Here is a 14328-nt window from a genome sequence, read left to right as displayed (position 1 = left end):
AGAGCAAGAGTGGTAAAATCAACCCGTCATGCGCATCTTGATGTGCAATCATGAGGGTGACTGAGCTGCACAGTCGCAGAATGCTCGCCAGCATCACCGGGTGCACCGCATATAGTACAAGACGGGTTTCGCGCTGCTTGATAATCGGGAGATCTAGCATCACAGAAACAAACATCCAGCGGGTCGATGCCCTCTCGAAGATCATGACGGGACATCCCTGAGCCGACCCCAGGATCGGGGCAGAAGCTTGCAAGACCCGCTCCTTGCTCAACAGTCGTTGTCCTGACCGCTTGCCGGGCAGCAACACACCTTTACGGCTCCTACATAAGCTAAGGCCCGGATAGATTGCTCTGCAGTGGATTAGATGCAAGCCAAGATCCTCCATCTGCATTATTTTCAGACGTCCAGACAGTGGCCTCGCTCGTGTTTGGTAAACCGGTCCGGTCACCGACTCCAGAAACTTGGTCTGATGTAGTCCTGGGTTTTATATTGAGCACTTCCAGCACCATGGCGCTGCATGGCGCTGCACAAGCCGGGATGCTGCAACGAACCATCCAGCCATCCACCAACGGGATACAAAGTCTGGATGGCTTTAATTGATAGCTACGGTTGGCGGTTGAAATTCCAACGTCGTATGCAATCAGACAATCATTACTCATACGGGCTAGGATTCTGCACAGGCAATTTGATTGGTGCCAGTTGCAGAGTCGCATTTCAGAAGCATGCAGCATGTGGTTTGATTTCGTCCATACCTAACGTTCGGGGAGCACTGACCTGCCATGACCAGAGTGCAGAGTTACTGACCAGAGATGAATAACCCGGCATGCTTTCTCTCCTCCTCTCTTCCCCCAGGTCCTGATGTTGTCAAGTGAATCGGCAGATCATCACCGACAAACACTGAACGTTGGAAGAAAGCCCGAAGCCGTGCAAGAGACTGGCCATGCCCAAGACAGATGGTACTTACTGTAAAAAGGCCAGAAGATCCTCCGCGACGGGAAGTCAAAAAAGAATGGTCCGAATATGGTAAATGTCCGTTGGTACCCCACACCTCGGCGCGGCATTGCCCACAGAATGCCCAGACGCTGTGAGGCTCTGAGGGAGGAACTGCTTCACATTTGTCGCAGAACAGGGGTGTGCTTGTGGTTGCGCCCCGTTCTGCCCCGCCCCGACCCATGCTCTTCCGGAATTGCATACCAACTCGACATCACGGCTCTCCCGACCTCGTCTCTCAGACACCACACACAGAGAGGGTCCCTGCTGCATAGCCAATCCCCATCGGCATGTTTGTGCCTGTCAAACAAACGACAGGGTGTGTCCGCCAATCCAGACAGGCCGTCAGCTTTCTGCGGCCGTGCCAACCCTTCCCGTCTTCAGGTCTCATGGTCTTGGGAGGGAGGCAGGAGGGAGCATTCGAACGGTGGGGAGCTTTTTCTTAGGCTGACCCGGGCCCTCTCGGCTCACGACCGGGCTCCAATTGCCTCACAGGGCCACTTCTTCCTACTGTTCTTGTTTCTTCTGCCACCATTCTATTCATCCACTTGTCTTGCTGGCCGTTTGTGCCTTTAGCCGCGTGCCTTTCTGTTGTTTCGACTTCCCAGTGGGAAATACCTTTCTGTCTTCTATACCCTCATCAGCGCTTCACAGTATCCTGATTGATTCATGTGCTTGACGTGAGATTGATACCGGCCGGCCGGCCTGTTCTTTTTTTTTCTTCTCCTTTTCGTTTCTTCCCATTCTCTTCTTGTAGAGGGTGTCTGTGTTTGCTTGAAGCCACAGCCTCTCATTGACCTCCGCGACTGGAATCGCTTTTTCGAGTGACTACTCGGCAATATGTCGAGTCCAAACCTTCCGCCAGGGGCCTTCATCACTTCACTAGGCGGCAAACGATGTACGGCGATACCGAAGAAGGGCGGCAACGGGGGAGGCGGAGGAGGACAACAGCAGACTTCCACGACGACGGCGGCAGCCACGACAACCGCGGCCCCTTCGACGACGACCGTCCAGGAACCGCCCAAGACCAGCACGACGCAGGTGCAGGCGCCGCCGCCAGCCGCGCCGCCCCAAGCGTCGACGACAACAGTTATCCCCCCCCCTGAGACTTCTACGAGTACGACGAGCCTTACTTCTACCACCCTCCAAGCTCCTCCCACACAAGCACCACCTGCGCAGACATCGACAGCGGTAGTAGAGCCGCCGTCGCCGCCGCCTTCACCTCCACCAGCTGCGGAGACGTCTACTACCGCTGCCAAGCTGCCTACAACCAGCCTGCCGTCTGATGCTCCAGCATCAACCGCACAGACTGTGCCCTCTCCCATCGTAGCTGCGCCTGATGCCTCGACATCAACGTCGCAGGCCTTGGCCCCTCCCATAATAGCTATACCTTCACCTTCCCCCTCTTCACAAGCACAGCCATCAGATACAGCGTTGCGGACTACAGGGACTCAGACACAGACGGCTGACAGCAGCGCACCAACAGCAACGGACGCGTCGCCAGCAGATGCGACCACCCAATCTAGCATACAAACCGTGATATCAACGCCACCCGCGAACGACGACCTGGCGACGGGCAATGGTCGCAACGCTGGCAACGCCGCCGTGGTGACGACGGTTGGAAGTGCCGTCTTCACGGTAACCCCTGCCGCCAGCCAAACGGCGGGCGCAGACTCTGATGCCGCGGTGACCAACACCGGACCTAGCACGCATGCGACCAAAGCTGTGGTGGGCGGCGTTCTCGGGGGTGTGGCGTTTGTTGCCATTGCCGCGTTGATTTTCTGGTTCGTGCGCAAGAGACTCCGGCGGAGGCGGAGAAGCACTCTCCTGACGCCACTGGGAGGACCGGAGAATGGTTTCGGCAACCTCGAGAAGAGGCCGTACACCTTCAGCCGCGACTCCATCGGGCCGACTCCCTTGACGGAGAAGTTCAGGGCCACGTTCGGACAGAGCTTGAAGAACATCCGAGGGCGCGTCAAGAGCTTGGTTGTGCGCAGCCCCTCGCCGAGCGTAAATCTGGACAGGGGGAACTCGCAGTTCTTGGATGGGTCCATCAGCGTCAGCGATGCTGGCAGGTCCGGAAGTTCTGGGCGAGATGGCTCCCCGCCACGCAAGGGCCGTTTTCTCGGCTTGTTCTCAAGGTCCAATGGGGAGGCGGGGTGGCGGTTCGGCAGTCGCGGCAAGCAAGACAGCGAGGAACTGTTCGCCAACACGCGAGGCATGAAGGATACCCAGCGCGAGCGTAGTTCGCAGCCCGACTTCCTGGCCCTGCTCAACATGGACGACAAGCAGCTGGCGGCGCAGGCCAACATCAAGCGAAAGACTCTGGCCGGGAAACAAAACCGGCGGTCATCGAGTGCTGGGTCGGCCGAACATTTTCTGGGCGGGCTCGGCCTGAGCTTTGGATCTACCAATCCGTTCCTGGATTCTAATGCCATGCCTCACAACTCGGCCATACCGCCCCCCTTGTCCACCTCCCCAGCCGCAGCGGATCCATTCGCGGACGCGAACGCGATCCGACCGCCTACGCAGTCCAAGCAAGTAGGGCCGCCCTCGACGTATGCCGACAATGTACGAAGGTCACGAGGCCAGTCGGTCGAAGGCTCCAGGCCGCCCAGCTCGCGACCCCGCACAGGCACTATGTACAGAGACTCGGGCGACTCGGTCGAGTCTTTCCAGACGAGGCGGAATAAGTTCCGGTCAGACCCCTTCGATCTAGACCGGCCCGAGCTTCTCTCCTCTTCTGCTTCTGCGTCGTCGTCGCAGAATATGCCGCCCATGGCACAGGTCCCGTCGGCTCCTGGCCGCGCCCATACGCGCGCCTCGAGTTACAGCAGCAAGTACTCGAGCGGCGTCAACAGCCTGGAAGATTTCGGCGACCCAGGGCCAGACATTGGCTCGGCAAGGAACAGATACACCCCGCCGCCGCCGCCGCCGGCTAACCACAAGAAGAACGGGTCGTCTGGCCAAGCCAGTGTCGGAAAGGCCTACTAGTGGAGCATATGCCAGCACCGCTGACGCTGCCAGTGTTACTTGCATCATTGCTTTACAACCTTTTTTTATGTTCAAAAGTACCACCCACGAAGTTGGATGTGGATCAAGGGGCGCCCTGACGTTTTGCGGACAAAGCTAGGGCGCCGTGGGTACCACACCACTCTCCCCCTCGGGCTACTCGGGGGCATATTTTGCATTCTTATTTTGATGACTGCTATACCCAGATTGGGAGAGCTTAGGGAATATGATGGGAATCTGGAAGACTTGTCACAGCCTCTCTCTATTGTTTAGTTTATTTTTTTTTATCCCGGGATGACGATGATGTCACTATTGCATAGCCGGCGCCGCTCTTTAACCATATATTCCCCCATTTGCAAGGCGTTGTTGTTAATCTGGCGCCGCCACGAAGGCGCACAGGAACCCGGGAAGTCGTTATTGGAGGAAGAAGAGGAGAGGCGGGAGGGGGAGAAACAAAATACGTCTTGGGACGAAGGACGGGGAGGAGTGAGGGCAAGCTTGTACGATTGGAAGTTCGTTACTGGATAACCTTGACCGGCCAGTTGTTTTTGTAGATAGAGATGATGAATACGGTTGAATGACCGCTTATACAAGCACACATACAATACCCGATAGTGCCAACAGCTTACGTGCCGGGAGGCTGATTGGGGAAAGATACGCTCGTTCGACGTGTACACGGCTTCTATATCCTGTCCCCGTCTCTGTCTCTGGGCATGATTGATCGGTATTCCTCTGAGCATGAGTGGAATCCACCATGATTTTCCCAACTCCGGGCGGTCGGGTCGGGTCGGGTGGTACTCCGCTTGATTGCCCGCCCCTATTTCTTCATATACGATACGAACATCTGTGTTTCTATATATGTATTGACGTAGCATTCTCATCTCCCATTCCCGCCCCGCCATCTTCCTTTCCCTAGCCCGTTCATACCTAGGTCCCCAGCCACTCACAACCCGTATGGAAGGTAACCTTTCCCCTGCACAATCACTATATGTAAAATCAGTGTCGAGACAAGCCCCTCCTCTTCAACGCCCCCGCTTTGTTCGTCCGGGCCCAGTGTTCCGTCCTTCCGGTTCAAAAGAAGGCTTCCGGAGGCATCAAAAAAGGGCGGAGGTAAAAGTGAAGTAAACCGTTAAAAAAAAAAAAAAGAAACCAGGAATTCTTCCCTCGACGGGTCAAATCAGGACTTGGTCAGTATGAGGCTTGAACTCATGGCCTTCGCATTTACTTGGCTATTCTCACGAGAAGCGAGAGAATACTAGTACGACGCTCTAACCAACTGAGCTAACCGACCTTTTTGCTGCGTTGTGATGTGTAGAGCTTATTGAACCTTGAACCATTTGTGCCGCCAAGTCTCATGGGCACCTCTCGTCCGCGATACCACGTTCCTACTCTGACGGTTCCCGGGCCATGTATCTCAAGTAGGCCTCATTCAGCCGGCTCAGGTGTCGCATTTTATGCTCTATTAGATGGAGTGTTACAAGCGTCGACTTGATATGAAGAAAGTGCTTGATGTTACAGAGGAACTGCCGTGTTGAACCCTATACTAGCTAGATATAGTGACCCCGTGACATTCTCTGTAGTTATCCATCTAGTTAAAAACAGAAGCCTCCACCTTCTCAACAAGTTCCTGCAGCTCCTTGGCAACAAACTGCGGGTTGTCCTTCTGGATAAAGTGGCCAGCCTTGGGCGCGATGACCGGCCCCTTGGCCCTGTCTGGGTCGGTGAGCTCACATAGTCCTTCGTTGTACTTTTGCCACATGCTATACGTGCCCCCCTTTCGTTAGCCAGACGCGAAGCGAGGGATATCAGAGGTTTGGGTTACTTGCGGTTGGATGTACATGGCTGCCATGCCGATAGGGACCTTGAGCACAGCCCATTCCTCGTTGGTGAACTGCTCCAGCTCATGGCCCACGACGGTGATCCAAGGACCTTTTTCCGAAGTCTTGGATCCCTTCAGCTTGGGCTCGGATGCTTTAGGCATAATGTTCTTAATCTCCCGCCGGTCGAACCCCTCGGCATTCTTGGCACTTGAATGGAAGATTGTGGTCATCTTAGTATAAGCGGCCTGGTATACTTCAAGCGTGGTACCAGGAGGAGTCATCTGCTCGAGGTTGAAGGACGCGTCTTTCGGATTCGGCCAGATGGTCTCGTAGTCCGTGTTGCCGGGGTTAGAGTCAAGGAACAGGATTCCCTCGACGATGGTGGGATATCTGTACGGCTCGGGCAGCCCGTATGGTTAGCCATGACGAGTCCCATGAGCTGGCTGTGCTGGTATATACCTATCAGCATATCTTCGTGAGACATTCGCGCCAATGCTGTTGTTCACAAGAACAATCCGAGACTGGCGGTCGGGCGAGAGGGTTTGGATTAGCTCGTGGAGGTCTTCGGTGACATCGTCCAGGGTGTGGGCGTAGCCAGGATCTCTGCTCGGCCAACTCTCGCGCGGATCCCGGGACGAAGCACCCTGGCCGTAGCGGTCGTAGGTGAGCACCCACGGCTTCGGGGACACGCTCGACTGCTGGAAGAGCTCGATGGTCGGCTTCCATACAGTCTGTGGGAGTCCAAGACCGTTGAGGAAGATGACAAGGAGGCTGCTTGCGGCATCTCCTGGGAGCAGCTCATACGCCACTTCGGCGTCTGGCTTGGAGGGAAGAGTCACTGTAGGCATGTTGAAACCACCAGACAAGACAAGAGCTGCTGCTGCGGTTGCTACTATAGCTTGAGCTAGGTATAGGATGGTGGAAATGCCAAGGGAATCCACGTTGAAGTAAAAAGACGAAAACAACCCTTTCCCGGATCCCCGGATCTCTGTTGGCGGGCTGCCGTGGTTGAATGACCCCCACAGAGATGAGGGGTGTTAGTGGCACCGAGTGAGGTGAGTGGGTGTTGGTGTGGTGGGACAGCCCGACCAACTCATGGTCTGTGATGAAACGGAAAGCAACCAGACCATAGCTGGATATTGCTCGTCATGCAGTCAGAATTTAGGGCAACGGGAATTTTATGATCATTTGATCCTGCCATTTGTCTGGTCAACTAAAGACGACGCCAGCAAACCGAGGCCCAATATCCCTTTTCGTCAACGGTCGCTTGCTTGGTTCGCTCTGGAGCACAGCAAGCAATGTAAACAGTACCTGCTTCATCGTGTACCCTCATCTCTAGATGCCGAGGGCTGTGCAAAACCATCTTATCTTGCACGGCACCACCGCATGCTCAAAAAGAGCTGAAATCAACCATGTGATGGACTGGCTGGTTGCTTACCTCAGACTCTGGGGACTGACAAGTCTCGCATCTTCTGCCGCCTGGGGCTCCTTGACCTTCGATATGTCATTACCTACATGGTTGCTCCTAAAGCAGGACAGCCATCTGCCAGCACCCCCGGTCGTTTGGGGCCGTCATCGTCATGGCGCCCTCGCTAGTTGCCGACTGCTACAACGACACGTACTGCGTGCAGATGCTCCGAGGCCTGAGCTCCATCGTGTACGGCGGCGGGATGCCCCCGGAGGAGATCGGGGACGTCCTCTGGCAGCGTATATGCTTGACAACCCACGTGACTGGGGGTACATCTCCCTCGGCCCCTGGCTCGGAGCCACCTTCCGAGATGACCGGGACGGGCTGGGCAACCTGACGATCGTGACGCCGGAGAAGCTCGCCCTAAACCAAGGTGTCTTCTCAACGTCTCCGTAAAGCTCAGCCGAAGAGCAGACCAGATTTGGCCGAGCGTTGCCCGAGCCAACCGGGACTGTGCAACAACAGCCTGCTGATGCGACGATGGCGACTACGGCCACAAGACCAGAAGAGCATGTCTATGGGAGCAAGCCAGCAGGAGCACGGCTGCGCCAGATCATCTACGGTACGCGTGCCGAGAACCTGGATGTCGGCCAGCACACGAAACAAAAAGAAGATAGTCAATAAGATGAAGGTGAATCATGGGCATTGCGGTAGGCAGTAGGTTCGGTTTCGAAAGGCGATGATGTTCAGACACAAGTACGGATACATACTGTACCTACAGCTTAGAGGACCGCCCTAACCGGATGAAGGCAAGTGACAGACGCGTCCAATTAAAGAACCGCTATGAGCCAACTAGGGCGCGTGCACGAAAAGTCACGGTCGCGGACACGGTGCACGTCTTGATCCCTGAGCTGCCTTCCTAATCCGGTAAATCTTGACACGTTTCGGGCGCGTAAAGTGGCCCACTTCGCGTCCCCCAGCCATGTCATTGCGGTGACCAAGCGTGATTCAAAAAGAGCATCGTGAGTCAAATAAAGCTCAATGTTTATGCGTTCTTCCTCTCAATTAGACTAGAGTGGCTTCTGCCTAAGTTACACTGTGTGTGTGTGTGCCCCATGCCACAAGGGAAATGCTCAAGCAGAGAAGGCAAGCGACCAAGATTCGACGTAAACAGAAGAGGGGGTTGCTGTTGGCTTATGCGCATCGCAAAGAAAAAAAAGTGTGTCCAACCGCAACGCAAAATTCAACTCCGTTGGACCAATTGGAGCCCACATCTGCCCAGACCAACCATCGAAACCCCCGGTAATACCCATCTCATAACTGCTGCAAAGCATCGTAACACCTCCCCCAAAACATTCAATGAGAAATATATGAGTGCCCCTAAACCTAAGGCGTAATTGGCAGGATTGCTCGTGCATTGGTATCATATCCACATAAGGAAAACGTGTCATGGCGCCATCTGTCGACCGTGATACCAGGGGGTCGTACATCCGACGTGACTAAGAAGCTCCTCTTTCGTTAGAACAAAGGACGCCTGTGATGCTGAAAGGGACGTAGCTCTTTTCAAGGGAGTCCATGCACAAGGGGTTCGTCGAATGTCAATCTTCGCCGAGTGATACTGATAGGCGTCTTCGCTGACGACGACATGGCTCCTATAGGTGTTTTCCAGGGTTTTTGTGCCGGGCTAGGAGTGATGTTGACAAAGTCCGCAAAGTCAAAGGGCTGGCCGGGCGTGGCGGGGAACAGATTGCCGCCACCAGGCGTAGTCATCATCGACGATGGTAGGGCAAGATCCTTCTTCGGGGGAGGTGTAGACGGTGGCTCCATTCTAGTCCGAGTAGACGGCATGGCAGGCGAGGGAGATGCAGCTAGGTAGAGTAGCAAATCTGCACCCTCCTCGCCGGTTTTGTTATTGTTCGCCGTGTTCCTGTCCTTGTTCCGGCCATGCAGGGCTCTGTTGCGCATAGGCGGTGTCCTCGGCGGTGACGAATGGTGAGGCTGGAGCTGGAAAGAGTGCGTGGGAAAGAGGTCCTCCTCGTCATCCGAGGTAGGGGCCGCGAAGTTGGGCGATGCTAGCTCGGCCGACATCCGCCGGGCCCCTTGGAAGAAGGACACATTCGGACCAGTTGAAGTCGTAAAGTGCTGTTGCCTACGCGGCTTGATGGGCGATGACTGGATGATTTGTCGGTGAGACTTCCAGTTGTTCTGTCCCATATGGAAGGATTTGTGTGGGGTGGGCGACGATCGATACCGCTTGGCAGGACTCGACATGGCCATGTCCATGTCGAAGGATGCCATGTATGTTCGCTTGCGGTGACCTGTGCTGCCATTGCTGGAGCCGATGGCATCGGAGAAGAGGGGAGCCTTTAGGGGCGAGCTCATGAGGGTTCTCGTCGGGTAGGGCAGTTCCGATGTGCTGGATGACGAGTCAGAGAGGACGTCACCGTCGTAGGTGCGCTTGCGGCGCTCCTCGTCCAGCTTGGGCTCTAGGGTGTCGAGGGTGAGGTCTTCCCAGCCATGCTTCGTCTTGAAGTGTGCAAGAGCCAGGCGGCCTTGGAGCCGTCGAGCGATCTGTAAACCACGGGATTCATTGTTAGGCTTTGCAGCAACTCATGAGGAAGGGAAGAAGTGGGATAGAGAAGGGGTGAGAGGAGATGCTGCTGCTGCTGTTGTTGCTTGCTACCAACTTACCTTGCTCACTTCCACTCTTTTGAGAACTTTGTCTGCTACAGCTTCTGGCTGCTTCTTTAATGGAGACGACATGGTCGCCTGTCTATGTTGGTGCACGTAACCGCCGAATTATATACTTTGATCGGGTCTTCGTCTCAGGCCCGGTCGGTTGTTTCCAGCGTCGAGGGTTTTGCAGGGAGAGTCGGTTGCTGTGGAGTTGTAGGAGCCGGCGCCTATGTAAGAGAAAGTATGTAGGCACTTAGAGAAAGGCAGGAGGTTCGGTTTCGCTGGGGGGGGGGGGGTCGGCCGCTCGGGCTTTTTTTTTTTCTGGTTGGATAGTTGAGGCTTGCGGCTTTCAGACGACGGCAAGTAAAAGAGTGATATTATCTACCTGTTGTCTGGCAACGGTGTTCATGGGATGTATTAGATGTGTAAAAGTAGAGAGCGTATTTGGGTTGTCATGTCGTCAAAACCACTCAATAGGGAGAACGGGTCAAAATGCATGTAGCGGTAGTGGTAGCGTTGAGAGAACACTATGGTCGAGTCGTCCGTTCCGTCGTACGGTGGAGAAGGAGTAGGAGGGCCTACCTCTCTTGGGTAAGGTCCCATCTAGAGATACGCCTTTTCTTGCTTCTTCCTTGCAAGAGTCTACGACTAGCTGCTTTACAAGGGCCAAAACCCAAAATGGGCTTACAGGGAATTTTGCATTCCTGGGCCAACCGGGTCGGGACTTTTTCCTTCTGCTACGACTCCTTCCCCTTCAATCGACATCCGATAGCTGACCTGGCTGAACTCGAACTGAATTCGGACTGGCCAGCTTACTGCTGGCTTACCAGTCAACCAACCGGAGTATGATCCAATTGCTCACGCAATCGCACACGCAGAACTTGGCAGCAGCATCCTGCAGACCCAATTTGTCGTGAGAAAGACGCCTGTGATTCGCGATTCGCGGTTCGCTTGTCTGCATGGCTATTAGTAGTGCATGGGATGCATACCGTAAGTTTTTCACCGCCGCAAGCTGTATGCATGTGTTCATTACTTTACTGCACAGTTGATACTGCCGCCCTGTAACGTTTACGTTTTGCAGCTGTCATTGACCTAGGCTGTCTACTTACATACCCTTGTATGTGCCATTCGATACCTAATCAACTTCTCCAAGGCTACACACAGTTATCGAATCTCTCGACATGTAGACTACGTCGTCGACGATGAGAAGAGATCATAAAACACAATGGTTCATTGTTGGCGAACTTGCTTCCCCTGAAGAAGCGGTAGATGGTCGAATCATGTCATACATATCCGTATATATAGATGGAGTTGTGGCTGAGATTGAATGTTGTCGCCAATTGAGATTTGAACACCACCTAGTGCGACGTCGACAACTGCTTTTGTCAAGGGGCGGCAGTACAGGATCAAGCATATCGAGTAGCCAATAGTTCATGAATTGGCGCCGTGGCTAGCAGCCCAATCCATCATTGATCAATGGCCAATCAAGGAGGCCTTGCTCCTCGGGATATCAGAGCCCCAACCGTGCTAGATGTAACGGAAGCGCCTCCGGCCGTAGGAACGGCTCGCACATAGTTGAAAGCCAAATCTGTCAAGCCAGTGCAACAAGCTCGGCACGCCCGTTTTGCCGTTACTCGCACCTCATGTTTGGTTCCTTCAAACTGTGTGGCTAGATATCCTAACTCTACGCATTCCCAGTGATGTTCGTGGCCAATTCTTGTGCTTAAATGCGCGTGAAAGAGCTACATAGGCTGCCAGACAGTCCTCCGTGGGCGAGATTCTAGATATACCTCGGGGCAAGGTCATTGCGAGGCCCTCAGCTTCGTTGTGAACCAAACTATGACCCAGCGCTCCTCCACGATGCTCCCGCTTTAGTAGCATGAGGGACAGTGACGAAATTTATATATCTTAACTTCTCAACTCATGACCGGGGCTTGTCGTGTGGATGCTACGTCGCTTCCGTGTCAACTTCAACTGTTACAGGGCAATTAAATCATCCCCTGTCCAGTGCAGCAGGGCAATCTTGATTTGCTGTAGCACTGACGGCACATCAATCCTATATATCGCGTTAGTAGCACTCCTCAACTCAAAAGAGCACTGCTGCACCCATCCTATCATCTCATTTGCATGGAATACTGATACTATGATGCCGGAATGCCCACCTCCCTCCCCAGTCTTGGGGCTGTTATCAAGTGAACTGGGGAAGGAGCCCGTTGTCAGTCGGGTGCATCATATTGCTTATACTTAATCCAACCATTACGACCCCAAAGCACTAAGGGCCGTCTCGATGTCACAAACACTGATGTACAGTATTGTCCGCTCTTGTTAGTTGTCTGTCGTCTGGACAGCCTGATAGAGTGCACAAGGTTGATGTAGGAGGTAGGGGATTTCGTGGCATACCTACTGCGCGTGGTAGATAGCCGCCCCAGTTTCGGGCCATGGTCGGTGAAACAAGGAGACATCTTGTTTCCTCCTGTCTCTGTCTGACATCTGATCTCAGTGAGTAGCACCAAGTGCCAAATGCAGCCACCCGTATGCAACTGCGACCGATGTTGGAAGACATGCTGCCTGCACGCACTCGCCCGCGGTCCCAGAGTTATATGATAATTGGGTAATCAGCAAGCCGGTTTCGAAACATATTAATTAAGGCAGTCGGCATCGACCTGTCACCCATGACCGATATTCACAGCGACCTTGAGATACGCTGATCAATCCGAAACCAGAAACAGTGACATGATTAGCCGAGCCGGTGTTAGATTTGCTTTCCCGGAAAGAGCCTTGCACCTTGGTCAGTCAGCGTGAGATGAATAGCAGCTGTAGCAAAGCCTGAGTTGAGGGAGTCCCCGCTTGTAGGAAGGGCTTATTCATTCAGTGTCCACGTATGGTTGGGAGGAAGCCGATGGATCAGAGGCCTAAAGCAATATGCAAGCCTGCCAATGCCGGTGGCCTCCCGTGGTGTTGCGATTGCCTTTGGGCTAGAAGCCTAATAGGTTCCTCATCCTGACGATATTGTGTTTCGGTGTACAGCTGTTCGGCATGTCTTGGGTCCTGGTTTGCATGCTGGCTGGTGGTTTCGGCCAGTCGACTGGATCATTCGCCGTTGGCATAAGCCACCTGCGTGGGAGGGGGGAGGGGGGTGCGGGAATACGATGTTGGATGCAGCTGATAAAACGCACCGAAGCGCAGAAGCCTTACTCGCCCGCCTCCGGACTATATTCGGGTGCGAAGTACGTACATATATGAAGAATATGGAGTTGTGCTTTTCCATCATACACTTTCCCATTCCGCTAGACGCACTCGTATGTTTTTCTTCTAACCCCACTGTTGATCACCTCAACTCTAGCCAGAGAAGGTACAGGTTGCCACATACTTGTACATAAATATAGAACAGACTTGAAGGCACTTGCCTTTATTAGTGGTTGCGTACATTCGGGTCGGGAATGGTTACCCAAGCTTGACCCAGGGTGGTTCTACATGTCCCCTCTCATATCCGGTAAGAAACTGGCCGAACAGACAGGCAGACGGACGGACTACCTAGGACATGTGAAGAGAGCCTGGAAGAGCCAAGAGCCAAGGGCCAAGAACCAAGAACCAAGAACCGAGAGGCACGCTCCAGGCTCCTTGCGCCGCCTCATCTCCCGTTGCTGTCTTCTGGATACGGGTGTGTGCATCTCGATTTGCGGCCAATCCTTCAACAAACGACCCCCCACCCCCCAAAGCAACTGGACTGGCCCCCCGTCAGCATACCAGGAACCTTGCAGCAACGCACAGCGGTTTCGAATGATCCTGATTTGCTCCTGGCCAAGATTTTTATTATCGGCCAAATAGCTTTCGAAAGTAATCTGGCAATATGCTCTTTTGCGGGACCTGGTATATCCGTCGTTGCCGTTCTTCCCCTGCGAGTGCCCGAGTTCAAACTTCAACGTCTTCTTTCTCGCAAGCTACCGCGGTTTGCTCCTATTAAAACGGTTTGACAAATCCACTGCCCCCCTGGCGCCTGGAGCTGTTGCTATTGTTGAGTTTAGATACGGACCCATAGTCCCATAGCTCGCCCACCCGCCCACATTACGGGCCCGTACGAGACCTCGACGTCATCGCTCGATCTCCCGCAAACCGATTCGCAGTGGTTTGGGCACTTACACTTACATTACATGTAATCAAGATTCTTCTCGGTCGGCGGCAAGCAAGACCGCGACAGTCGGCTTTTCCCCTTCACCAATCTGCCACGACCACATACCCGGCGGCAGCACCAGCAAGCTCTGCCTGCGTGCTCTACGGACCAGGACAAGCACGGGCATACTGTAGCTCTGGCCGAATGATAAGGAATACGACCGGCTCATCGACTATCACTCTGCTTTGGTTGGCAGGTTTCATAGCCCCCTTGCTAGCAGATCCCCAGCTAGCCGTGCAGGTCGACGAAGT

At 54.1% G+C, this 14328-nt stretch overlaps 4 protein-coding genes across 4 annotated transcripts; 2 read left to right on the top strand and 2 right to left on the bottom strand.

The window, feature by feature from the left end:
• Positions 1 to 1830: 1830 nt before the first annotated feature.
• Positions 1831 to 3984, top strand: PG985_002620 (uncharacterized protein; the record flags this gene model as incomplete). Its single annotated transcript, XM_066822389.1, has 1 exon — positions 1831 to 3984. One exon carries the CDS (start codon positions 1831 to 1833, stop codon positions 3982 to 3984), a length of 2154 nt encoding a protein of 717 aa, XP_066689821.1.
• Positions 3985 to 5590: 1606 nt separating this feature from the next.
• PG985_002619 (alpha/beta-hydrolase) lies at positions 5591 to 6670 on the bottom strand (the record flags this gene model as incomplete). Its single annotated transcript, XM_066822388.1, has 3 exons — positions 5591 to 5776; positions 5825 to 6212; positions 6282 to 6670. The coding sequence occupies 3 exons, from the start codon at positions 6668 to 6670 to the stop codon at positions 5591 to 5593; spliced, it is 963 nt and encodes a 320-aa protein (XP_066689820.1).
• A 732-nt stretch (positions 6671 to 7402) lies between these two features.
• PG985_002618 (uncharacterized protein) lies at positions 7403 to 7627 on the top strand (the record flags this gene model as incomplete). The annotated part of the gene is made up of 1 exon (XM_066822387.1): positions 7403 to 7627. The coding sequence occupies one exon, from the start codon at positions 7403 to 7405 to the stop codon at positions 7625 to 7627; it is 225 nt and encodes a 74-aa protein (XP_066689819.1).
• A 1166-nt stretch (positions 7628 to 8793) lies between these two features.
• PG985_002617 (uncharacterized protein) lies at positions 8794 to 9993 on the bottom strand (the record flags this gene model as incomplete). Its single annotated transcript, XM_066822386.1, has 2 exons — positions 8794 to 9801; positions 9922 to 9993. The coding sequence occupies 2 exons, from the start codon at positions 9991 to 9993 to the stop codon at positions 8794 to 8796; spliced, it is 1080 nt and encodes a 359-aa protein (XP_066689818.1).
• Positions 9994 to 14328: the final 4335 nt, after the last annotated feature.

This window comes from Apiospora marii (genome assembly GCF_038362585.1).
Source record: "Apiospora marii strain CBS 49790 chromosome Unknown utg000002l_segment0_segment0, whole genome shotgun sequence".
Classification (NCBI taxonomy): domain Eukaryota; kingdom Fungi; phylum Ascomycota; class Sordariomycetes; order Amphisphaeriales; family Apiosporaceae; genus Apiospora; species Apiospora marii.
Note: the sequence above shows the minus strand (reverse complement) of the source record. Positions and strands in the feature narration are given on the sequence as shown.